Consider the following 26404-nt stretch of genomic DNA (forward strand, 5'->3'; position numbering starts at 1 on the left):
ACCAAATGTCTGTCGACCAAATGACTGTCGACCAAATGTCTGTCGACCGGACACCAAAAATTTTGGCTGAATTGTAAATGACATGTCAATGTGATTCAGAATCCGTGTTAATGTCATTTAGAACTCCGGGTGCACACTGCACAGCACACCCAAGCTAATAGCGCAGGGATAACAAGTTCCTTAAATTAGCTTATTGTGGTACATGCAAGTGAAAATAACGTTCAAACTAACGTGGTTTCAACGCAGTTTTGTAAGCTGGGATTAAACTGATTTGAAAACCGTATTTACCAGAAAGTGTGACGTCACAAAGGTTTGATTACACACATATTTTGCGGATTGGCAGTTATAATCCGTTAGTAATACCGTTTCATTTTTTTTCTGTATTGGTTTTTCAAGTATGTATTTTTTTCTTTCTTGTGAAAAAAAACAACAACAAAAAGTAAACATGATCTGCGAAACAGATTAATCTTGCTATTATAAAAAAAAAAGTAAATTAAAAGGAACATGGTTCAGCAAAACGGAACTATACTATGTACGGAAAGCTGTTCAATCGTCTTAAAAAAGGTTGCCAAACTTTCAAACACTCGGCCCGTTCGATACGAACGCGTTCAAAGTCAACTTCGGCAATCTTGATAACAAATCAAGGTCCTTCAAAGAAAGAAGATTTTGATTCAGACACGCCAACTTCCCTGACCAATGAGAACTTGCATGACTCAACTTTGGACATCGCCAGTCAAGATGGATCTATTGAAGAGTTTGCTAAAGAAAAACCAATCAATGGTGACACTAGAATACCGCGCATATACCTAAACTAATTTCAAGGATTAACATCATGTTACTGTACATCGTGACTAAAATATTCTTTAAGCCTATTGTAAAATGTAAATAGATATATTTGTAGGATAGCGACTTCAGTTAGTGGCACACTAACTGTAGTAGCCTAGTAGGCCCACAGTTTACCAGCTCAGTGTTCCGCAATCGTTTTCCTTTGCGACACGCTTAAGCTTTTACAATGCCACGGCAAACTTAGACGTGAAATGTCAGCCCAAATACATAAAATACAAACACATTTTCTGCCATACATCAGTAAAATTTCAACGCGTGTTTTACTATAAACCGCCTCTGTGTATTTGTCTTACTAATTTTTAAATAACTCACAAAACTTTCGACTCAACTCTCTTCAAGAAGAATCATTGATCCCGTTTGGTCGATAGCAAACATAGCCGTAGGAGAGTAAAACATTTGGGAGGGGGGGGGGCGAACAAAATTTTTCAAAATTTTGTCATTGCAAATATAGCCTACTTTCAAACACGCAACATTACTCACAATCTCTGAGGTGATGTAGGCAATAATCTAACACAGGGTCGGGAACCTTTTAAGTTAAGAGAGCCATGGAAGCTATACACTTGTGGAAATGTATTTCCGTAAGAACCATATAATGCTTTAACACTTAATACAACTAACATGCAGTGGCAGGTGATGAATTGTAAAAGTAGAGTTATCAGCTATGTGTTTAATAAAGATGATAAAAACAGCGGAGGCTCCGGGAGACCATCTCCAGAAAATGTAGAAAGAATGCATTTAATTTAATGCATTCTGAGCGTATTTTCAGCTTTAAGTGGTAATGAAAAGTCAAGATAAAACTTTCTGTGAGCCAGATGCCGTCACGAAGAGGCGAGCCATAGCTTCCCGACCCTAGGTCTAATAACTCCACAGGCATCAACTTGACAGTGTACGAAAACACACATAACAAAACGTTCAACTTAGGTAGGCCAGGCTGACTTAACTTTAATTGCAACTTAACTTGCTGCGTTATTTTTTCAGCGGTGGAGCGACCGCCCCCCTGCCCCCCATCTCCTGCGGTTATCATAGCAAAGATAAAAAGTATTTCGCGCCTTTGTAATTTGTTGGTGCTCTTTAATACATTGAAATTACTTCTAAGAATTTACAAAATTTGTAATCCACTTGCAACTTTGCAAACACAGCCTTAAAAATATTAATGCTCGCTGAAAAAAAATATTGTGCACTGGAAAAGTTTTGGAGGGAAACTGATTGCAAGTAAATTAGGCAAATTAAATAACCAAACGAATTGAGTTTACTTACGCCAATATCAAAATCTCATTCCAACGCAACGGTGCTAGGCCTATATGTTGCGTTTTTTTTTAGTCATACTATGTAGGCTTACAGAAATTGTCTGGCTTAAATTCTTTGTTAGTTCTCTTACGATAATCTTGAAAGCAATGATGAAGGCTATAGGTTACTGTCAGTGCTGTATTCGAGGGTATACGGCGGTATACGCCGTATACTCTCTGCTTTTTCGAGCAACTATTAGTAGCCTGTACCCTCTGGTTTTCCAAAGAGAGTGCGTATGCCATCCTTAATTCTTGACAACTACTAACTAACTACTTAACCCTTTGAGGACCATTAATAATGTGAGCTGTTTGATGTTTATTAATTGCAATGGACTACCTGAGGCTATCAATTTACCGCTAAAAAATATGTAAGATCCTGGCTGCTAAACCACCGATCAGCTAAAGATATATAGCCGAGCTGACTGCATAGCCGGCTGCATTGCCGAGTGGTGAGAGCCCTGGAACGCACTCGAAAGGCGCCGGTTCGATACCCCTTACGAGCATGCGGCTGTGTCTTTGGCAGGACATTTTAAGGCATGCTTGAAGGTGGACACGAAGATTGACTTCCTTGTCTTCCCGTCCACTTAATCTAAATCTTCAACCACCAGGTTTAAACCTGGATGCGACAACAACAAGCTAAGAATACTAGATCTCAAATTTGTAAAGAGGTTAAAGATGTAGACTTTTTGGAATGTATTTATAGAAAAATAAACAATTTTGTACCTCTCGTCCAATTTTGATGTTGATAATTCATGTTATGGCAGAATAAAGATTAGTAGCCTATTTTGCAAGTTGTGTATTATTTATCATTTTGGCAAATCTGGCAGTATACCCTGTGCTTTTTTTACGAATACAGCACAGGTTACTGTTAGCCTACTTCATAGGTGCATCAACAATTCCAGTTACTATGCTTTTGTTATCACAATTTAGGCCAGGAGTTTTCGTCAACCACAGTCACCCAAGATATTCGTGCTACATCAAATTCTTATACGGATCAATTTTGGCTTGGTTTGATCAACAGCCACCAATACAAAAACTGGTTGAAGATTGGGCTAGCCTTACGGTATGTTTAATTTCTAGCAGTGGTGCGATTCGGACGGTTCGCGCAAACCTCTTCCTAAAAATAAAAAGTTTGCAGAACGGTTCCTTGCCAACTTTCTCGCGTGGATATAATACAATCACCGTACGCAGGGTTGTGGTAAGTGGGCGAACCGGCTGCTAACTAGATTGAATCCCTGACTGGTTCCAAGATACTCTGCTGAGAAACAGACAAAGCAGTTCTTTCGATAAAAGTTCTGGTTTTTCGATTTGCAATAAAAGAATAACTACTAGGCTATTGGTAACTTAATATAAGAACCAAAAACGAAGGCAAACCAACATATTCGTTTTTCTGCTATCCTGGACAACAATCTAACAAGCTAAGTTACTAAAATAGATTTTTTCACAACAAAAATGCTTCTATAATACGATATCTTGTATTGTTATAATGTGCTGCATTCTTCTGATGCCACAGGCTAAGTTTTGAATATTTCGACGGAATATCACCGTAGGACAAACAAAAAGGCAATCAAAGCAAATTATTTTTTCCTACAACGTTTTTTGGCCAAAAACTTAGTGCAAAAATCTTTGAAGTTGTTTCACAAAATACAGTGTCGCTACCCGCTTTAGCTACTTGTGATAGCGTCTTCTCACTTGTGGTAATCAGACTTGGACAACTAGAATTTTTGTAGTCTTACGAAATTAGATTATAGGCTAATTATAATTAGAGTAATTTAAGCTTTTACAAATTAGACTAGGATTAGAATTAGAGCTACCCAAGTTTTCACAAATTAAAGTAGAATTTAAACTAAATTAGAATTAATTGGACGCAGTTGTCACATATCTTCTTTTGTTGGATAAAAACGCCAATGTAACAACTCGGGATCAAAGTGTTATTCCACCATCACAGAGCCAAAACCACTTACGTCATAATATACACTATACAGTAGGCTACATTGTAACGTCAGTGAATTGATGAAGTAATCGAATTTTTCATGACTTTGTTGCTCAAGGGATAGAATGACACTTTGATCTTGATCGTTTTATTGCATCTTCTTTGTATAACGTTGATAAGAGCGTAGTATCCTTCCATTTACCAAAAATACTGTTGGACAAACTAAAATTTTTAGCAAAACTGAAGATTGGATAAAGTTGGTTGGTTGATTTTGAATCTTTATCCTCGGACTGACAAAGCCTTGATAGGTTATTCCTGGTAGTTTCGCATAGCCTACTTGTAGAGGCTCTTGACACAGAGCCGGTTACCGAGATTGGCAGAGTGGAGTAGTTTTCCGATTGTTGAAGTGTTGTTGCCGGGGAACTAGTCCATTCACTAGGTGCCGCTGAATGGAGAGCAGTCCTGAAATGCGTTGCTCAAGCGCACACCCCGAGAGTCGAACTTGCGCAGCGTGATCTTGAGTCGGGCGCGTAACCACTGAGCTAACGGGGCGGACTAAGAACTAACAATTAGAGCAAACAAGTTTTTACCGAATTAGATTAGAATTACTGACATTTCGCTCTAATTTATCGAATTAGACATCTAGTTGTCCAAGTCTGGTGGGTAATGGTGAGAACATAGAACATAACTTGTGTTTAGTAAATGGTCTTAGACAGTCGATCTATATCCATTAATATCTTACGCTAACAATGAAATTACAGTAGATTACGTCTTTGGTGCATTTTTCTTCTAGGTCAGTTTGTGACTTCATATCTCCTGTTCTGGAAGAGATAGTTCACGGCATGCATACGGATCTGCTTGACAAGCACGGCTACGAAAAGCTCACTCAAGAACACGTTTTAAAATACAAGTAACTGGAAAACATAAAATGGTCTTGTTTTGTTTACTAGCCCAACAAAGGGATTGGGCCTAGGTTGGGTTTGTCGTAGTCAGGCTTGAGCGTGGACATGACGTTATAGAGTCGAATTGAGAATCGTATGGATGTCATGTTAGACTTAGAGGTTGAGTTTATACATGCTGGGAATGCATGGTTATATGTAGCCTATCGCCAGACGTTTAATGTATCTATACAAAGTGTCAGGGATTCTAGCAATCGTCATTTTCAGCAAATAAGAGCAAAAAATGTGTTGGCAATTAGTTGTCTGATATCAATAGAAGCATTAGGCATGCAATAAGAATAACACTTTCAGCGTGTAGTCCTAAAATATTTTTTGAACAATCCGACAGTTACTGTTCCTTACGGCCTTTTAATATCAGACAAAACTCGCCAGAAAGTGACGCATTACGAGGATGGGTAAAAGATATTCTCAAGCTTCATCGAAGTCCGCCACAACCAAGCGAAATATTCAAAATGTGCGACATTGAAAAGTGGGCAACCTACGATGGAGCATGGGAAATAGCCCGGGTTCGTATTAATGATCACAAATTGGCAATATGACGGCGATAATTTTCATGAAAACTGTTGTCTTTTAAAAGATGATGTTAATAATGAAGTAGACTATAATAAGTAACTTCCATTGACCATCCCAAAACTTGATGCTAAGACGTCGCAGGGGCGGATCCAGGTATTAACGTTAGGAGGGGGGCGATGTCATTGACATTCAGGCAAGTGATCAGCCAGGCACAAACAACGATGGGGTCTCCCCTAGAAAGTTTAGATCGAGTTTGATTCGTTGAGAGCATTTCAAACACAAATTATAAGAAATTGAAATTCTATAACTTAAAAAACCTTCAACAATACTGTTGTTTAACAAAGGGAGGGATGAAGAGCTGATATGCCCTTGCCATGTCAAGTTGAAGCCTGAGCAACCTAGCCGCATTTATAGTTGAGACTGAAGGTTTCACTCTTGATTGTTTCACGGCAATTTAAAAATTGACCTCGGAAAGATAATAACAGGTAATTCTGTCTTCCCAATATTGATGCAAACATTGAGGTTATAGACTTACTGTATAACTTCGAGGTTTTATTCCTCTGACAAGTTTTGAATTGTTACAAAGAGCAATGAGGAACGATTATGCATACAATCAACATAATGAGCAACAAAAGTGGGAGCCAGGTCAAAACACTGGGTTATGCTCCACCCCCAGTAGAATCGCCACCATAGGCTAGGTATAGATTGTAAATTTTTATTTTGGACCAGCAAAACACTACAATTTGTGCAATAGAATGGCAGTTAAACATAGCTAAATGACGACCAAATGATATAGTTCTCCTTAAAACGTGTCATGCACGGTCGCTGCACCAGACAAAAAAAGAAACTAACAATAACAGAAACAACTATTTCTGTGGACTTCACAAATAAAACGAAAATAAAAAGCTACTTTGCCGGTACGGGTAATACTAAGAGGTGTCGTACCTTTGACTACAACACTAAGTCAAGTTTACGGTTTCTACTGTTGGCAAATCGATTTATCACGGAATCTGTGTCAATTAAAATGTCCCGATGCTGGTATCGTAAGGCCAATCCATTTAGTCTTTTCTCGCCGATGTTGTTCCTCAGCCAGGTTTTCAACGACCGAAGAGATGAAAAGCTTCTTTCGGCTGATGCTACGCTGACTGGCAAGGTTAATAGTATTTTTAGAAGAGAGTCTACGATTGTGTACACATTTTCATCACACGGTTGTAAAGCTTCTTCCGCAGTTATCGGTAAGACTTCAGCAGTCGCCGGAACAGTTTTATTTTCCCACTTCTCCTTCCATAGTTGGGTCTCTGAACCTAGAGCAGATTCCACACTATATATATGACGTAACAAGCCGTTGTAGGCATTGCAAATGACTTTTGTCAATGCTATCGGGTCGGTACTTGAGCAATTTCGTGGTAGCAATGATGTTAGGTGTCAAGATGCTAAAGTCTCATTGAAAAAAATTGAGCTTTGCTGTTTTTAGATGCAATTTCAAGGTAGAATTTCAATGGTTTTAGTTCCACGTCTGACCGTCAAAGTTGCCAATAACCTGCTCTGTCAACCAACTTATCTAGGCTAAGGGATTTATCGCTATGCTCTACAGTGCCGGAAAAAAGTTTAGAAACTTTTTAAATTTTAGTAATTTTGTTCGGTAATTAGACTCTGCGAAGAAATAATAGCCTTATACTATGTTATTATTATAGCCTAGCCTAACCTAATCTTTGAACATGGCGAAAGACTTATTCAGCATTGCTTTCGATATGTTGTTTTCCAAATCGTATACCGTACATATAAATGAAGAATAAAGCTACTTTCTTGGGTTTTAGGGGGGGCGATCGTCCCAATCGCCTCCCTCTGGATCCGTCCCTGAGACGTCGCAGCCAGTAATCTAACGTTTGTTAGAATGTTAATATACCCAAAAGTGCGGCCTCTTGTGGTATTTGAATAGAAAATGCCAGTTTCCGATCTCCGATGAGCATGCACCTTGGCTATGAAATAAATTCTGTCATTTTGTGATGAAAGTGCAACAATTGGTAAAAAAAACTTATCTTGGTTCGCAAAATGAAGCAAGAACAGGTAGGAATACAAAAATCTCTTTCTTGTGTTTAACCAAGTCAATTTAATAAATTTTAGGTATTCATGTCTCGTGGATTTCGCTCCGGAGGCGTTGGCGTGGATGCTGCTTGTTTCGACGTTTCAGCACTCTTGAATTTTATGCACAGATGCAAGCTAGTCGATGGATACGTTCATGATTTCAACACCGTGAAACGAGTACTGCAGGTTTGTCTGACAATAGGTTACGAGTTACGACACGTTATCATTTACAACGCTTTTGCTTCAGTTCAGTTCAGTTCAGTTCAGTTGTTTTTTTATTTCTGACCATCATATCAAAACAATACACATCAACATAGCAAAGGTCAAGAAAAAGGTAGAAGCGACAAAACGCGAACGTTAAAACGTGCTTGTGATCGAAGTAAGTTATTGAGTTGCCTTTTTGTAGCTTTGCCTTTTTAAAAAGGGAACTAAATACAAAATTTTCAAGATCCTGCAATGCCAACCCAAGCCTGTACACATCAAACAGTTGTGTTTAGATTTTTAGTTCAAAGTTAAACTTTACTTGCATGCAAAAATACATATTTTGTGTTCAATAGTCAGTGTAACAATATAAAATATACAACTGACTGGTAAAGGCGGCGATCGACAGTACACGTAGCTTACAGTAGGCTATGTAGCATAAATTAGTGGTGTGACCGTGTGATACCGATGAGCCCAGCCTCATGGGGAAAACATCTGTGTCCACTAGCGTACGCAGGGGGGGGCCGATGGGCCATGCCCCCCCCCCCCCCTGAAAATATTTTTGTAGTTAACGACGTAGATTAAAGCATTTAATATGTTTTGGATTGCACTGTCAAAGCAATTAACAATGTTGTTCTATAGACTAAGCCAATACGAAATACATAGCCCAATCCACCTACCCCACCCCAGGTAGCCTATGCCAATGTAGCATAGTGTTCTGTAAGCCTATTATTGTGAGAAAGAAATGGATAAAGTCTAAACTAAAACCATACTGGGATATCATGCAGACGTCTGGGATAGGCCTATCAATGGCCAGTGCCGTAGCCAGGGGGGGTTTGGGGGTTACAACCCCCCTTTGGCACGCGTGTGACGTCACGATATTGAGAATGGTGCTTTCAGTCTCTTTATGCTTGGAAATGATGCTTTCAGTCTAAAAAAAAACTTGCCTAATTTTAAACAAAACTGCATTAAAAGAGCGAGTTTTGCCAATACCAAACATTCAAACATCTCAGCCAGGAATTAGCAACAAGAAAACATAGAGACTTAGCTTTATTTCCGAAAAATGCCGAAGAAAATATGACCTTATCCTTTTGCTATGCCACCTGACAGCACCATTTTACAGGAATATTTATACTTACATTTTTGTTGAAAATGCTCTCAGAATGCACCAAATTCAAATTAATTTTTCAAATTTTTCTGGGGGAGGCCCCCCAGACCCCCGCCGCTGGGTGTCGTCTAAGGTAAAAACGCCGTCGGGCTTTGCCCGCCGGTCGTCAACCCCCCCTTCCAACATTCCTGGCGACGCTACTGTCAATGCCCCCCCCCCCCCCCCTTTCAGAAAATCATGCGTACGCCACTGTCTGTGTCTATCGCTGTCAATTCTTGCTACAATCGGTTGATGAAAAACATACAATAAATTGATAAAACTGCTAATCAGTAAAACCAGTTTATTTTCCTGAAGGTGAGAAACATGACGATGCATAGTCCACGACTGGAGATTGACGACGAAACGTTAGAAGACAGTTTTCAAAGCATTTTAGGTTTACTGCGTGACGAACATTTGAGCAAGCATGCAGAAAAATATCTACAAACCAAAGAATTCTTTGACAACGTGGAGCAGGTTTCTAACTTACAATCGTAGTTATAACACTTAGGACATTTGTTTCTATCCAGTTTTCCCCACTCATTGCATGTTATCGTTCAGGTTAACATCCCGTCCTTGACAGTATGCTTTTTATGTTTCAAGATAGAGTTAAAGTTTTTGATTAGACAAGTACACCTAACAGCTGTACTTTTGAAAGAGACATTATTTAGTTAAGACGTAAATTTGTTATTTCTACCCTGTATTGCCTAAAGTAGCTTAAAATCTGTTTATATCTATAAATTGTAAGCACAAATGCATAAAGGTTTTTAGGCTCGTTTCGAGCATTGCAACTGTAGCAACATCCATATGAGCAAATTATTTACAGCTTCAAAAATATCTTGTAAGGTGTATATGCCTATGAAAAAAAGAGTCCCATAGTTGGTATGTCTGTTCGTAGATTCAAACCTGATCCTAATTTCTTGGTAATCTCCAAATAAGCCTATAAAAAGCGAACAGGATTATCACAGGGCTGAGAGGCTGGGTTGGGCCAGAAACTAATATCATTTCGAGGCCCAAAAAGAAGATAACAATTAAAATACACACAACAGCAAAATAATATGCTGCACAATGCACATTCAACATTCTAGACTCTCTGGACCTCCTTGTCAACCTCATTGATTACTTATTTACACTATGCAAAAGTTCTATTTAGCTCATAAACACTCATTATATCGTTGTCTCTATAGATTCGAAGATGATTGGAAGAAAATTAACCAAACCAAATACGTAATGTAATAAAGAATTGATAAAGCAAGCCTTGTTCTTTTTTAGATAAAGTCTGCTAATTTTGACTTAGTCACATCGGCCAGATACTCCTTGACTATTCTAAAAGACGGAACGTTTGACTCAAGTAACAGCCCACACCCATCTCCCAATGTGTTGATGGTAAATATGTTTATTAAGCTGCATAAAATAATGCAACCTAGCATTTGGCATGCCAGTTTTAGGCCTACTGTTTTTTAATAAGATTTGAAATGAAACGACCATTTATTAGGAAAGATGGAATGAATGAACGAAAATGAAACATGTCGTTATTTTAATAAAAATAAAAATATCATTAAAATATTGAAAATGTTAACAAAGCAGTTTGCCTGTAGTGGAATTGATCAAAGATCAATGCAATGTTTGAGCAATTAGTTAGGGACATGTTAATTATTGTAACTGAGCCGCTGTAAACGAGAAAAACAATATCAGCTTACTTTTCGTAGCAGCTTTTTGATCGCTACTTTGAGCGTATATCAGTCGTTGCTCAAAAAGTTGCTTGATATTTTTGTTTGTGGTCGCTAGCCTATTTAGTGTTTCTTCATATTTTGTTAAAAATGATTTTGGTAATTTTATTGTATTTCAAACGAATTGAGTGAAACAAACATGGCGGTAAGTTTTTTTTGTATTTTTAAATGTTTCTTTCAAATTAGTTTCGCCTACATAGGCCTACTTGATGTACTAACTTTTGAAAATAATTATATCATGCTTTGTTGTTTAAGTTTTATGATTAACGCTCCATGTTGTATGACACAGTATTTGACTTCTCTGATTTGTCATATAGGAAAGTTAAACTCTTCGCCAAAGCTGCTTAATCATAAATCTGTCAATAGCTTATCCACAAATGGACTATTGTACCAAATATATTTTTATTTGGAAATAAGAAACAATCAAGATAGTTTTATATTTTCAGTTGTTGCGCAATGTTCTCACTCGAATTCTGTCCCTGCCTGAGGTTCATGTGTCGGCAAATTTTATCAAAATTCAAAATCAGATGACCGACATGGAGGAAAAAGTGATGAAAGACTACGAAGAAGCAGACGCAAGGATACGTCAGATGTCAGCTCATGTATGATCTTTATTTTAGACATACTGTACGTAACATATTTACGTCAATGATTTTAAGTTATTTTTTATTCAGGCGAAAAAGTAGGCTATAGCTGCCTAGCTTGCATTAAAAATTACATAAATAATCGAATTAATATATTTTTGAGATAGACAATAGCCAAAAGATATTAGTCTGTTTGGAGAAGGAATGTTACGAATGATGTTCAGGGCTTTCATGATTTTTGTCAGTATTTCATTTTTATAAAACGTTAAATACACGCTTTTATTATGAGTTATAGGCATAGGCGTAGCCAGGGGGGGGGGGCGAACGGGGCCATGGCCCCCCCCCCCCCAAATTTTCAAAGTTTGGATTCCGAAGTTGAACCCTTCGTTGAAAATATAATATAATTTGTATAAAGTTATATTGTTTTCGAAGACATCTGGCTATTAACACCCCCCAGGACTTGTTTTAGACACACAGAAAGACACCAATAAATTTTGCTAATCGTAAATCGCGCAAAGTTTACGCGATTTACGCTTCTTTTAACTAATCTGTGGAAGCAATTTCAGAATCGCTTACTCTGTAGGGTTTTTGTGTAGCTGAGTTTTTTGTGTTCTCTAATTTTAGCCGCAGTTTTTGCCCGTTTGTGTGTAGATAAGAGCTACCTTTAATAAGTTAATAGCTGTTTATCTGCTAATAAGTTTCATACAAATATTACCCTGAAAGTGTTTACAGAAAGCGTTATAATCCATTATTTAAGTGTAATTTTGCAAAAATTTTCCGGGGGAGCATGCCCCCGGACCCCCTACAATATGCGTGCCTTCGCCACGCTCTAACCCCCACCAGCTTTATTACTTCCCTTGCTTAACCCACCAGGATGCGCCACTGCACATCAGGTGGCGATGTCTTAAATCAAACATTTTGTCGTTCTCTTCAATTCATCAAATATTTGGCCCCCCCCCCCAAATTTTTTTTCTGGCTACGCCACTGGTTATAGGGCAGTATAATTTAAAAGAAAATGTTTTCTACTTTTCGATCATAGTCACTTTCACAGTAAAACAATTAAGTGCCAATATTTTAGAAAAAACTATTGCATTTCAATATCATCACAAAAGTTTTTTAGAAATTAGATTTTTGAAACGTAAATTGGCTCCAGCAGTATAATATACAAATGCCCGAAAAAGGGATTTCAGTTAGTCAACCTATTGTTAATTTTAAAAAGGAAACTTGAGGGTACAGTATAAAGGAATGTTTCATTTACTACGTCTTACTTTGAAGTTGTGGCCAAGTAGGCCATTATGAAAGCGAATCGAGTAATTACTGTAATAATTTGTGTGCAATAATGGAATCTTCATCAGGTTTCGCACATAAATCGTCAATTGGATCGGCTGCGAGACTTTGTCAATAAAACGAAACGGCCGGAAAAAGAATTGTCCTCCAAGCTTTCCAAAAAGAACAGAAAACGGAAATTGTCCAAACAAAATAATGCGTCATCCAACAATCTAATAATACCTTTTCCTGCTGGGTACAAGAAAAGCACCAAGCCACTTAAAATCGCCTTATCAGGCACCACTTCTTTGTCAACGGCAGAACGCTATTGGCAGCATCCATATAATTGCACGAAAGATAGACCAGGTAGAATTTTTTGCGACATAAGACTTATTAGTGTTTAAAGAAAAACATCATTAGGCCTAACCTTTTCGTATTATTTTCAACCTATTAATTTATGTGACGAAATTAATGTAGTGGGCTAGAACACAATGTCTAAAGTGGATAAAACTTTATTGAAAGTATGGTTTTCCAATTCAGGTGTTTTGTGAAATCCAACTAAATGAACAACGATTTTAGCTTTTTGCACATATCACACCCAATTTTCCAAAATGTGTTTAAATTCACAAATTTTTTAACGACTTTTTCCATTAAATAATATGCTGCCATAAGTCTACAAACTGTTAAATAGGCCTAGTATTTTATAGTGTTGCTTTTGTGCTTGTCGAACATAGTGACAAAAACAAAATCAATTTTCAGACGTAAACCTGTGTTTAGTTTAATTACATCAATACATCATGCTTATTGCAAAGGCCTATTTCTATTTATACCTGTAGGCTAAACTATTTTTTTTAATTGACAGCGATTTGTTTGGCATCAAAATGCAGGTTATAGCTTACGTTATAGGCTACTGTATTCGAAAATCAAAAGTAAAGGACTCTAGACAAACTACAATGTAGACAAACCTTTTCAGGTGACGAGATTTGTGAATTAGAGGAACAGCGAGTTCGTTATATGCCTGTTTGGAAGTCACGAGTTTTACCATCTCATCCTACTCTCACTCAACCCTCCACTTCGCAGTGTTTAACTCCAAATCTTTTGTTCCATGGATCAACACCCATCTTATCTTCTTTTATACCATCTCAATCTACCTCTTCATTTGCAATATCTGCATGTTCGTTGCATGCAGACCTATCATCAAGTTATGCTGAATCGTTTGACTGCGAATCACGAAAAAGAAAAACAGAAACTGTGTATGAAACGAACAGCCAAATCTCCTCGAAAAGAAGACGTAGCAAAAGCCCTAATAATAAGCCAACAGATGTTGCTAAGGTAAGCCTTGTTTTTTTTTAGGTTTTAAGCGGTGATAAATAAGTCTGTGGTTTCAAGTTATACAAATTTTATAGGTTATCACATCGTACTGTAAGTTCACAGTGATACTGACGACATTACATAAACATTGTTAAAAAAGGTTTGAACCTGAATTATAGGTAGCCTAGAGTAGATAGCAAACGGACGCTTAACCATTGCAAAAAAACAAAATGTGGTCTATTTGAACTGTTGTATTCAGTGGCAGCATCTTTAGGAGTGGCAAAATATGAGCCCAAAATCCGTTCCACCAGGGATAATGTTTCTCACTTTGAAACGACATGGATTGGTTTATGTCGATGCATTGGGTAAAAATAGGCTTGGCATGGAAATCACTGATAAGTTCAGATCAATATTGAAGCTTAACAAGCAGTTAAATGAAAAACTGACACTTACTATAACTAATCGTTTACCATTGAAAATGCACAATGACGTACAACCAGTAGCAGAAAGCGTGTCATGGTAAACGACATGGACAGAATTGCCTTATTGTTGCCACTTCTCATGTTAATTTTCTAGTAGGCCTGATAGTTACAACGCTCATTCATTGAATTACTGTAGAAAGTTAAAAAAAAAAGGAAGGAACTTAGAAAATAAACTGTTTTTATTCCTTCATTGTTGCTTCACAGAACATAATAGAGTGCATCATATTTACAATAAACAAAGTAGGCTACAATGCAAGATTTCGAAAATTTACGAGTAGCCTTCATTTTCTTCAGTTAGGGTAGCTTGGCCGAAAAAAGTTAACAGACTCATAAAACTGTCATTAGGTTTATTTTCTGATTTTTCGTATAGATTAGGCCTACTGGCTACAGTCTTATATTGCAGGAATTGTTTTGGTGTGTTTTAGCAATCACTGTGGCTGGAGATTTTTGCGTCTGAAAGTTAAGTGCCAATGTGTTCATTGAACAAACATGTTTCTGTTTTTCAAATTTGTATTTGTGCAGAGTAGTAGGGACCTAATGATGATTCCAGAAAAAAGTTGTGGAAGTGGGGGTGGAGGTGGCATGCATTCCTCGTTTCGTGCTCAACTTCAAGCTTTTCTCAATGAGCAAGTATGCCAACTAAAAATAAAGAAGCAAAATTGACAATTGTTTACCTGAATTGTTACATAGGCATCCGGCTCTGTAAACAAAAACAAACAAACAAGTCAAACGATAATAACTAACTCTTGGTTTCCATTTACTTGCTTCTAATAGTCGATATAGTTTACAAGCAACTATACATAAACTAAACGTCAACTTCTCACTCAGCTTTGCATGACTACAGGACATACGTTGGTGGTTCAAAGTCCTCGCAATTATGCAACACTTTTAGGTTTAATGATTCACAAGAGACGTCTTAGTCTGTGGATAAATTTTATGTAGAGAAAAAAGAGGCAGCAAAGAGTTGACAGATATGCTATAAAGATGAAAATATAAAACGTTAGGCTTACTACGCCATTTAAGTATAATAGAATATGTTGTAAGCTACATTTAAACAAACGAGATAAAGTCGTCATCTCAAACAAGGTTTAACAGTTTCTGTCTTGTCATTTAGCCTCAAAATTCTGGAGCAACATACAGCGTGAGCAGGCATAGCGATGGAAAATACCATTGCACGGTAACTTTCCAGTCAAAGTTTGCTCTGTCAACCTCCCAACTTTCATCAACGCAAGAAGAGGCAGAATGTCGTGCTGCTCTAGAGGTGAAACAATACTTTTCATCATTCCATGAACGTTGTCATAACTAGGTTCAATGTTCTTTGCTGTTGATGACATTATCAAGTGCAACGTCACCTAAGCATTTCCAACGATTTTAATTAAATGAAGAATTTAACAGAAAAGATCATTGTTTATTTTCCACACAGGCCAAAAGATGGATAGTTGGTTCGGAAAACGACATGGATCTCGAGTCAGCAAAGATATGGTTTGATGCTTATTCCAAAAAACTAGTCGGAAAACTTCCAACTTACACGTCATTCCAAACATCAAGTGACTTGTACGTCACGCATGCTCACCTGATCAATAACAAGCTCTTTGATTCAACGGACAACACTCGTCCACATAAACTTTTCTTAGAAGTAAGTGATGCATGTAAGCTTCAGAGCTGCAAACATTGGTTTAATCCATTGTTTTGTTTTTGGAGCCTGAATTTAAAACTTGAAAAGAATCGGATTACACAATTCACTAGGTGTAGAAAAAGAATAACAATACTATAGAATTAACTAGCTCCGCTACAGGGCAGTTGAGAAGATGATTTTGTCCAGATACCAATGAAATCTTAGGGCTCCAAATTATGACACCTTTAGAAAAAACTCACTAAATCTAAAGAATATGCTGTGCTTTTTTTTAACTTCAAAGGCCGTTTGGAAAGGTTACGGGCGCTAAAATCTCTCCGGGTCCATAAGTAGGCTACCCCCTTATAGACCCCCTGTTAACGCCACTAACCCAGCTGCTTAGCCGATGTTGAAAACGATACTACAAGCCAAGGCAAGAGTGAAAATATATATCTGACGGAAATGCAATGAGCGTAGAAGTTCAATGTTGTTATTATCATAACACTGAGCACAAACTTTTTCCTCACGGACTACTAGGTGATCAAGAATTTTGTTGCTTTTATATTTCCTTGTTTTCATTTTTTACATTTCACTACGCATAAAATTGTTTCAAATTGAAGACCTCGCCAGATCGATCTAAGCCTGTAACAAAACCCCGAATGATAATGGGTTGCATTAAACTTGACAAGTTGCACAAGAAAATATTGTTAAACCGAATAAAAATATTTCCATGCACAGGTGATAAAAAATCAATCAAATATAACTACAGTGTGTTTATTCACAAACTCAACATTTTTACTGTTTTATAGGCCAGTTGCAAAACTATTAATCCAAACATCAACGTTGAAGACATTACGATCAAAACCGCGTTACACGGAACAGCACCACCTCCTACCAAAAAGATTGACAGCCGGCGTAAGATCTTAAATCTTTGTCTTACAAACTTAGTGTTTAAATATACTGGTATCTACTTTGAAGCCAACTACGTGTTTTTTGAGTCAAGTAAAAAGTTAAAGATAAGAAATATTTAGCTACGCTTCAAGTGTATTATAGACACTTGAAAGTGATCTTTAGTGACAACATGTTCGGCGAGCAAAACATTTGCCAATGAAATGAAAATTGCCGTAAGTTAATCTATGAGTATTATCATTACAGAAGCATTGAATGCATTCTGCTTACACAATGGCGGAACCATTCCAGTTTTGCATACGACAAGCTACAAGCATCTAAAATCTGGAAGAATGTCGTGGACTTGCACTTTAAAATCATTCAGCCGAGAATTTCTGTGTCAAGCTATCAACAGCACCAGTGGCACAGACATAAATCGAGTTTCATCAGAGTCTGATGGTTTTAACTTCACTCCTTCTTTTGCTGATTTTCTGGAAGCCCAATCAATTGAAGTAAGTTGCACGAGTAGACCCTATTGTATGGGGAGGATGTGATAAAATTACGTTGAAAGATGAAGTCATCCATCGTAATCATCAGGCTTAACACTTTGCTCCTCAAAGGGAGGCCAGATTTGGCCCCCCCCTCATATTTCCTTTAATTATTTGAAGCACAGTAACGCCATGCACTTGGTTTTTCTTGACTTTTCCTAAAATTGCCAGGCGGATCTGATGATATTAAATTTGATGCTAAAAGTTGTGCAGTTTTCTTGTAAATTCAAGATTTTGGTGAATTTTTGCTATTTCTAGCTAACTTCCAGCAAAGCGTGAAATGGATTACATTGCGATGACAAGCCATAAGCTCATAATTGCTTCGTGCATCGATATGCGCGAGCAGAGAGAAGCATCCTCTTGCTTTCTTTTGTTTGGTTTGACCTCAATAATACAAAGCGCGTTATTTCTTATGCTACAAAGAAAAGCCAGTGATTGCAAAGCTGTTAATTAGAAACAATAATAGCAAGCTTTTTTGCGTTATCAGCTCTACAAAGAAGAATAGCAATCCACGATCAAAATAGTAGGCTATGGAGGCCACAAACTATTCAAAACAGTTGTTTCAAGCAGATAATATTCATTGACGAATAAAAAACGTTACAATAAGAAATCTTCTCTTGGATAAAGACACGAAAACCTGGTTTCGAAATAAACGTTCTATGGAAATGCTCTCATTGACAAAACTTGCAATTGAGGAAATGTATCACTGCAAATGCTTTTGGGAGAAGCCGGAGAAATAGCGTTTTTGCAAACAGTAATTGTGAGATACACTCAAAATTATGAGATAGGCTCCATTTACACGTAGCAGCTAACTCGATGGCGTCCCTTCACTGCTTTATGTCGCCTACTTGTTGTTATGTCCTGTATTTTTGTTTCACAGTGCACTGTGTTTTGTTCCAAAGAGCGCAAAATAAAGATGATAATGCCTCATCTACATTACAAAATATTTTGTAATGTAGGCCTACAAACAAAATGTACAATGTACACAATGTACATTACAAAATATTTTGTACTGTAGACGAGGCATAAATTTAGGCGTCACATAAGACAAACAACAAATCAGCTTTCTTCATCATTGATTCAACATCTGAATACGTTGCGCCAATGTATAAGAGGCCGGCTATTGTGAAGACCCGCCATTTATAAACGATCCGATTATACCAGAAGTGGGACAAACTAGTGGATCAAAGAATGAATAAATAATGCTGAGAAAACTAAATCTAAGTGACGAACAATACCGATGTCTTCATTTATCTTGGAAAAATGCTGCCTAAACTTATCAACAAAAAATACAGTAAATAACGGCAAGGATCCCGAAAGCAGAATTTGCTCGACTTTGGCATGAATTTAGTCAGACATCTACAGTAATAATTCCACACATACAATAACGGGCTCTCAACTGCTGTAAGATACATAATAATCAACCTGGTTCTGGGCGATTTGTGTAACAGTTTAGGGGAAGACACTACTTGAAATGATGCACCACACAAAAGATTTTCAATGAAGACTGAGTCTAAAAACCGATGTGGATAGTGCTGCACAATAACTTCAAGTTTAGGACAGAAGAGGCACAAAATATCACGATAAAAATAAAGACCTTGTGGGAAGTTTTCGAGAATCATAACACGATGCAAATACCATAAACGCTTAGTTTGCATGCTGCTCTAAGCTGGCCGGCAACCACAAAGGTAGACAATAGCCTACAGGCAGTTTATAATTCGATAACAGCGCAATAAACATTATAAATACGTAAACCGACACTTTTCTTTTACAAACGTTTTACGTCTAATAGTAAATTTTCCCCCAACAATTTTTTGTGAAGCACTTGCAAACCACGGTTTTGTAAAATAATTCATCATTATTATTTTTTACTTCTCGGATATTGTAAAACGTCATCAGCAAAATCACAAAAAAAATTTCATTACTTCAATGTAGTAGGCCTAAGAATTTTTTATAGAACTGTAACCACGTTGTTTCAACAAAGAAGCCATTTTTTAGCAATGTAAAGTTATAGAAAATAATTTGCAATCATGCAAATGGTTGGAAAGAATCTAGGAAGTCTTCTCACAATCTGGCACAAAATGATTATGTTTATTGTATCTCAGTAAAATGTTTTACGACAAACTTTGAAGCTTCGTTATAATCATTTTTATCTTTGAAGTCAAACGTTATTTTTTTTTGGCCAGAAACATAATTACTGCCTTGCTGACGTTGTCGCTTTTACGCGTATTTTTAGTGCTTCAAACAATAAGGACCCAGTCAGCAATCCAGTCCTTTTACATTGATTCAACATTTGTAAACGTTAAATTTATGTAGATTTGCTGACTGTGGGTTATTTCACATTTCCTTTGTTTACGCATGTTCCTCAATTCGCTGTTGCATTATTTCGACGCTGGCTGACTAAAAATGTATTTTCAAATTGATTGACACAATCTTCAATAAAAAGTGAGCTTCGAACTTAGCTTTGTTGATGTAAATGCTGTATTTTTTGTGGATGTAATTTATGAGTCATGTTTATAAACACCCGTAAGCGAAATGACTTATGATGTGGCCTGCATGATATTTGTGATGCGACTTGACACAAATCCACAATTTCAAAAGCACCTAATTTGAATTTAGAAATTTCAGATTATTTCAACAACTTGTTCAATTGTCTTCTCTCTACTAAAAATATTCATACTACAAACTCAATTGTAGACCTAAAATACACAAACGAAGATGTAAACAGCTATTCAAGCAGGCTAAGGTGTTACTTATGAGAAATTTGGTTCCATAAAACGAGAAGCTAGCCATGAGTTTCGGAATGCATTAGTTTAGGATAAAAATGTAAGACAACAAACGCAGTTTTGTTTTTTTTCAAATTCGTGTAACAATATTACTCTGATTGTAACTATTTTAGAATCAGCGAGTAGCTTACAATAAGATTTGCTCGCAAGTCGTAAATTCTAATCAATGCAATGATTCGGCACACCGCACACACACTTCGTGCGTTCGATCGAGCTCTTTGTTATTTAGAAGTTTGCATGAAATCGGATTAGCACGGTTAATTGAAGGCGGCAAGTTAAATCAAAATTGTCGTTTTTGGGTACCTTTGCAAAAATTGAAATATCAAGTTTAACATATAAAATTTTAAAATAATGAGTTTTCAAACTTATAGACAAATGATTTGCTTTCACACCAGTGCAACTTCTGTTGAAATAGCATCAGCGGATAACTCGTAACAGCTGATTGAATTTGATCCAAAAACGGCCCCCCCTTGAGCAGTTAACTTCCCAAAAAACGTTGAAAAGCAAAGGGTTAAGCCTTAGTATTGATAATTTTGGCCTTTTCTATATAAGCTAAACTGTCTTAGAAGCAAAGTGATTGGAATTCCTGGTTAATCTAATCAAAAAATACAAAGCCCAACTGTAGCCTACAGCATAGCATCTTTTCACATATAAACTAGGTGGGCAATTGCCCACCTAGTCCCTTTGCTTGCCCCCCTAGCCCTTTCTTTGCCCACCTAGTTTGAAACTAGGTGGGCAATTTTTAAGACTTAATTTTTGTTTAAGTTAGATCCAAGTTTTATCCAAGTTAAAAAATGAACAGCTAAATGGAAAGCTTTAGCATACATTTAGAACTTATGAGCCTACCTTTGACCTTACGGTAGCCTACTTATAATATCCTTAATGTTCCATTCAAGCAGATTAATTAGCAATTTGTGTTGTGAGTACCTCAAATTTTGTGTGAGATTCTAAATGTCTGAATTAAGTTTGTTTCCTTATTTTCATCAAAATAAATTTCCAGCTCTTTAGAATCATCTAATTCTGCAAAGATTCAACTCATTATAATATCTTAGCAGTTGTGTTTCATATAGGCCTATTATTTATTTGCGTCAGACAAAGTTGTCCATATCCAAAACAAAAACAACGAAATAGCCTAATACACAAACTGCAAATGCATAAAAGTCACAGAGAGCCACTTTCGATGCCATCGGTTTAAAAGCTCACTAGCCTAAATGGGCTATCTAGTATCTACTATTACAAATTTACATACAATGAGCGTTGGAAGAATTGAAAGTATTCAGAACGATAAAAACAATCAGATGACATCAAGTCTGATATAAAGCGATTTGAGGAGTGAATGCAACGGTTGATAAACGAAAACATGTTTTTCCTCAATAAAGCATCAAACGTTGTTATATTATTCATTACTTGATATTCACGGGCACTGACATAACGAGGCAAGTTGTGCAATATTCTAAAAGAATCATTGTAAGCAACACGTAATCGTTTTATACTGGAAGATCTAAACTTGTTCCACAACTGGGATGCGTAAAAGGACATACAATAAGAGCAAAAAACGATGTTTTTTTACAGCGGGTGAGCATTTAGCGAAATGAGATTTTGCACTGTTTGCAGCACAGTACTGAGAGCGTACCTGCCTTGAAATATCATTTTCATCTGAGAGAGAACTCTCAATAAAACTCTCTATCATACAGTAGTTGTTTCTTTTTACTTTAGTACAAGAGACCTCTGCAACTAAATGTTGCTAGATTAAATTTTATTACATTATTATTTATAAAATATTGTGGGCGGGGATGAATATAGGAATCAATAGACCTTTCCCGTAACCAACCAATGAAGCGTGACGTTGAAAACAAACCAGTACAGTTTTTGAACGTTTTGATCGAACCATCGCTGTCGTACATTTTGTACTAAAAGTACTTTTTTTGACTGAGTATTATAATTAAGTTATGTTTCAGAAAATATTTGAATTTACTACAGTACAGGGCCTTAGCCCATGGGCCTAACTACCGCCGGCACAGCGCTATAGCCTACTGCACGGGACCACTGAAGGAAAGAACATCGCATTGATAAATTTTAGTTCAAAAATATTTGAGTTAACAACTAAAGTAGGTAGCCTAAACGTGTTATCATTTCATTTAGAATCTACACTTATATTTTTTCGTGCAGCATTTCCGTTTATTAATTGATGTTTTTGTCCTAGCTTACCCTATGCTTTTGGTCACTCCAGGTTTCTAGTCACTTAATGTTTGTGTTTGGTCCGGCTTCTTTTATTCTTATGGAACTAATATGTTGACACAGAATGAGACAGCATAGGCCTATGTATTTTTGGCAATTATTACTTTCTGTCGAAATAGGAATAATCACATCACAAGTTTGCAACACACACGCATTCATTTTAAGTTGGACTACAACGCAAGTGGAATCCCCAATACCATACTTTTTGGTTAGGAAAATACAATTTTATTAAATTATTAGCCTATACTGACTGTAGTCTAAAATTTTAGTAAACTTTATAACATTATAAAACTCTACATTATAAAACTTTATAAAACTCTATAACATTATATTATAAACATTATAAAACTCTAATCAACTAAGACAAACAATTTATGGTCATGTAGCAACTGCATGGTTGTGGTGAAAACGTTTGCGCGACGTTCGCAAAGAACGTCGGTTCGACACCGCTCCAGAATTTGCCGTTGTGTCTCGGCAAAGGCGGCATGCTAAATAAGGATAGCAGCTGACTCGACAACTATAGGCTCTATATCTCTTCGTTGCTTCTTATTGTGTTGCATTTGTGATCGCAGTGAAGGCTACGTACTCTATATGTTGTTGCAATGGGAGCAAAAAAACGTGATTAAGCTAGCCTATTACTGGACTTCATGTCAACTTTACTGGGTGGCTTATATGAAACTAAGTAGGCTAAACAAACAAATAATTGAAATCCTTCTGTGGTCGGAAAAAAAGATTAAAACGTAACTTCGATTTCATATCTAAAGTACCGAAATATATAAACTACCGAACATATCTAAACTAGTAACTACCGAAGCTATATTTAAAGTAATCACCAAACTTCTGCGGAAATCCAGTTTTTATTGCATGAGTTTGGGCAAATGCGAAATGTGTGCCCATACGTCTTCGTCAATACGTTGACCTGTTGGGCAATTGAGCCAAAAAGCGGCCAAAATAAGGTATAAGCTTATAGTAACGATAAACGTTTGTCAGCAGCTGATTGTAGCAAGAATTGACAGCAATAGACAGTTAGACACCCACCAGGTGTTTCGTAGTCTGCAGCTCGTGCGAGCTTTACATAATATGTCATTTCTACGTTCTATAATAGCCTAAGCACAGAAACAAATGGAGGCTTCATGATTGTATCGGAGCCCCAACTGACGAAGTTAGGCTACGGCCTTGATTGAATGGCAGTCCAGCTTATTAGCCTACTTCAGTTGATTCATATTCAGTGCAAGTAGGCCATAAGTGATAAGCTGCATTGCTTTCACAAGTAAAGAAGCAAAAAAAGGCTACAAAATGAAACCCTCTTAGCCTACTTATTGTAGCAAATAAGACAGTAATTCACACTTATTATTATAAAGACATAGTAGGCTAGCTAAAGCAGAAAGAAATTTGAAGTCTATCAGAATTGCAGACCAACAGCGTTTTGCTCAGACATTAACACACTACCAGCAGTTCCTTCAAGCGCCATAGCTTATGCGCAGTTACAAGAGCCCATTAAATAAGTGGCTTATCATTGTATCACTTGGCTTGTTTTTCATATAAAAGTAACTTGAATAAAATTTAACAGTTAGATCCTTGTTTTTTAACGTTGATTCCATGTTTTTACGAAGATTCTGCTAACTACTCAACAAGTTATCAAGTATTCACAAGCAATTTGGTGCTTGCCAATGAAGCAGCCAGCGTGATTGTTTTCAACGTCACGCTTCATTGCACAGAGCTGCGGGAAAAGTCTATTATGGGTCTCAAAAGTTTAGTCTAGGTAGGCTATAATATGCCTTGTTACCCACAATTTGCCTGAGAAATCTATACATTTTTAAGCTTACGTTTTACGCTCGGGAAAAAAATGCCCTTTTTCCCATCATGTACGCGCGAAAAGTGCTCTGTTTTGAAAATTTGCCCACCTAGTCCCAAATTGTGAAAACATGCTATGGCCTACAGTAGATACTAAACGTTTGCTTAACGTGAGTGTAGTATTCACATTTTGGGCTCTTTATTTGTTGATTAGACTAACGTCACTAAACCATCTGTTTCTACTACCACTTCTGACTGCATACTGTAAATTCTGGAGCGTTAATAAATCAACAAACAAACTATTTGAGTCGTTTTGTCCGTTAGAGCTACAATATTTTCTGGTCAAATTATCTTGAATATTCTCTACTCTCTTCAAAACTCCAGGTATAAAATCAACTTTGAGATTAAATTCGTGTTGGCTCCGGGCTTATTGGAAAACATGAAATAAATGATATTCAGTTAAAACATGAAATAAATGATATGCAGTTATACTGTAGCCATTGTGGCGTACCTTATTGCATAGTTTTCTTGAATAACGAGCAAATTTATATGTCCATATTTTAGCCTCAAAAAAGTCCTTTTCTGGCAGAAGATAATGCGGCTAGCGAACTGTTGGAAAAGTTAGGTTTACCCACAACGCACTTAATGACTTTGAGAGGAAGGTGCAAAAAAGAGTTGGAATTTTTCACTTATGAAATGAATTTGTCAGCTGCTTACTACACCGTACAGGTAAAAATAATCCTTTTATTTTAATTTGACAACTTAGAGACCCAATACTTCTACACGAAGCAGTTTAAATTTGATTAATGTTTTGGATCTGTGGATCATGGAAAGCAACAGACCTAGTGAAATGACAGTATAATCCCTGGTACAAGTAAAGGTAAACCTAGACCTGAGCTGTCGTGAGATGCACAAAGTATTTTCTACCAATTGCTGGAACAGATGGTTTTTAGCAAAATTATGGCATGTGATATTGTGGCATGTGATATGTCATGGCTCGTATAAATGCAAAGATTTTTTCAAAAACGTTTTTTTTTTCGTTTGGTTGAAAATTCAATTTTTCGGTTGTCCTTATTTTGGGTCCACGTCGATTGCAATCCTGGCAATAACTTCAGTAATGCAATTTTTATTGTCTTACTGTTTCAGATCAAGCTGAACGACACGAATACGACGCCAATGTACGACTGCGTTGTATCAAGTTTATGCTTAGGAAACACAAAGCAAACATTTACAGTTAAAAGTGATGAAAGTGGTTCACAAACTTCTGAAGAAGCGAGCGAGTCTGCTGCCCGAAATGCTTTAATATTACTAGGTCACGGTGTCTCTCACGCTTGATAGTTTTATTCATTTTTACTGTAATGGTAAGATCAGAAGTTTTACATGGATGTCTGTTATTGCGTCATAAAGTAGGCTTTACATTGTCGTTTGTAAAAAGTTGCTGCCTGTTATGTCACTAAAGACCATCTTTTTGCTAAGTTCCAGAAAGCGGTATTTTGAGTTTGTAACAATGCATGTCATGAAATATATGGTTAAATTAATTACTAAAAGCACACGTTGTTATCTGGCATGTGATGGAAGAAACGTTTAAACTTCAAGTTTCCCTTACTACTTTCCGCAACTAATTTATATAGCCTATATTATGTTGCAAACAAAATAAATGCTTTTAAACACTCTCAGTGCAGTCGTACAGACGCGCAGCCGAGTAGGATATTCTCTGAACCATGGCTTAGCCTACGACATCGTCCTGAACCCATACCTTTGTGCTGAGTGCTAAGCATCAAGGAGATTTCGTGTCATCATAATGAGGTCCTTGGTATGACCCGACTGAGCTCAAACCCATATCTATCGATTAAGAAGAAGGCGCTCTATAAGCCACCAAGTCAATGCACTTCGCTTTCATAACAAATAAATTGATAAACAACTTGCACTCGTCTTTACAAAAGATGACTTAGTTTTTGCGGTGAGATTGAAAATGGCAACCCTATTTAACCAGGGTCATAGGGCCGTTTAGAGGATAATTTTATCCTCTCAACGGCCCTCAATTTGGCCTGGTACCAACGCGATTCTTGTGCCTCAAATAAAGACACTTCTAATAAACGCACTATATCCAAACTATTCGCGGTGGCTTCTTCAAGTTCCCACACCCCTTTGAAAGGTTACGGGTGTCTAAAATCATTCTGGGCCCAGGTCCAAAAGTA

General features: G+C 37.0%; 1 protein-coding gene across 4 annotated transcripts; it reads left to right on the top strand.

Annotated features, from left to right (window-relative positions):
• Positions 1 to 368: 368 nt before the first annotated feature.
• Positions 369 to 25585, top strand: LOC145766191 (uncharacterized). Of its 4 annotated transcripts, XM_082577851.1 has the most exons (17): positions 369 to 780; positions 3063 to 3195; positions 4859 to 4975; positions 5383 to 5530; positions 7662 to 7808; positions 9286 to 9444; positions 10240 to 10353; positions 11144 to 11299; positions 12637 to 12913; positions 13521 to 13879; positions 14863 to 14970; positions 15455 to 15601; positions 15764 to 15976; positions 16762 to 16867; positions 17108 to 17352; positions 24771 to 24935; positions 25353 to 25585. In XM_082577851.1, exons 1-17 carry the CDS (start codon positions 531 to 533, stop codon positions 25539 to 25541), a joined length of 3033 nt encoding a protein of 1010 aa, XP_082433977.1. In that variant the 5' UTR covers positions 369 to 530; the 3' UTR covers positions 25542 to 25585. The 4 variants fall into 4 exon arrangements, with proteins under 4 accessions (XP_082433977.1, XP_082433978.1, XP_082433979.1 ...); XM_082577852.1 differs by lacking the exons at positions 24771 to 24935; positions 25353 to 25585 and adding an exon at positions 24026 to 24168; XM_082577853.1 differs by lacking the exons at positions 24771 to 24935; positions 25353 to 25585 and adding an exon at positions 17876 to 19927.
• The last annotated feature ends 819 nt before the right edge of the window (positions 25586 to 26404 follow it).

Source organism: Aplidium turbinatum, chromosome 3 (genome assembly GCF_918807975.1).
Source record: "Aplidium turbinatum chromosome 3, kaAplTurb1.1, whole genome shotgun sequence".
NCBI classification, from domain to species: Eukaryota; Metazoa; Chordata; class Ascidiacea; order Aplousobranchia; family Polyclinidae; genus Aplidium; species Aplidium turbinatum.

Bases quoted from the DNA above. Each gene is read 5' to 3' on its own strand.
- LOC145766191 (XM_082577851.1), top strand. From the start codon at position 531: ATGTACGGAAAGCTGTTCAATCGTCTTAAAAAAGGTTGCCAAACTTTC. The intron at 781-3,062 runs GTGACACTAGAA...ATCACAATTTAG, and splicing joins TAAAGAAAAACCAATCAATG to GCCAGGAGTTTTCGTCAACC. The intron at 17,353-24,770 runs GTAAGTTGCACG...TCCATATTTTAG, and splicing joins TGGAAGCCCAATCAATTGAA to CCTCAAAAAAGTCCTTTTCT.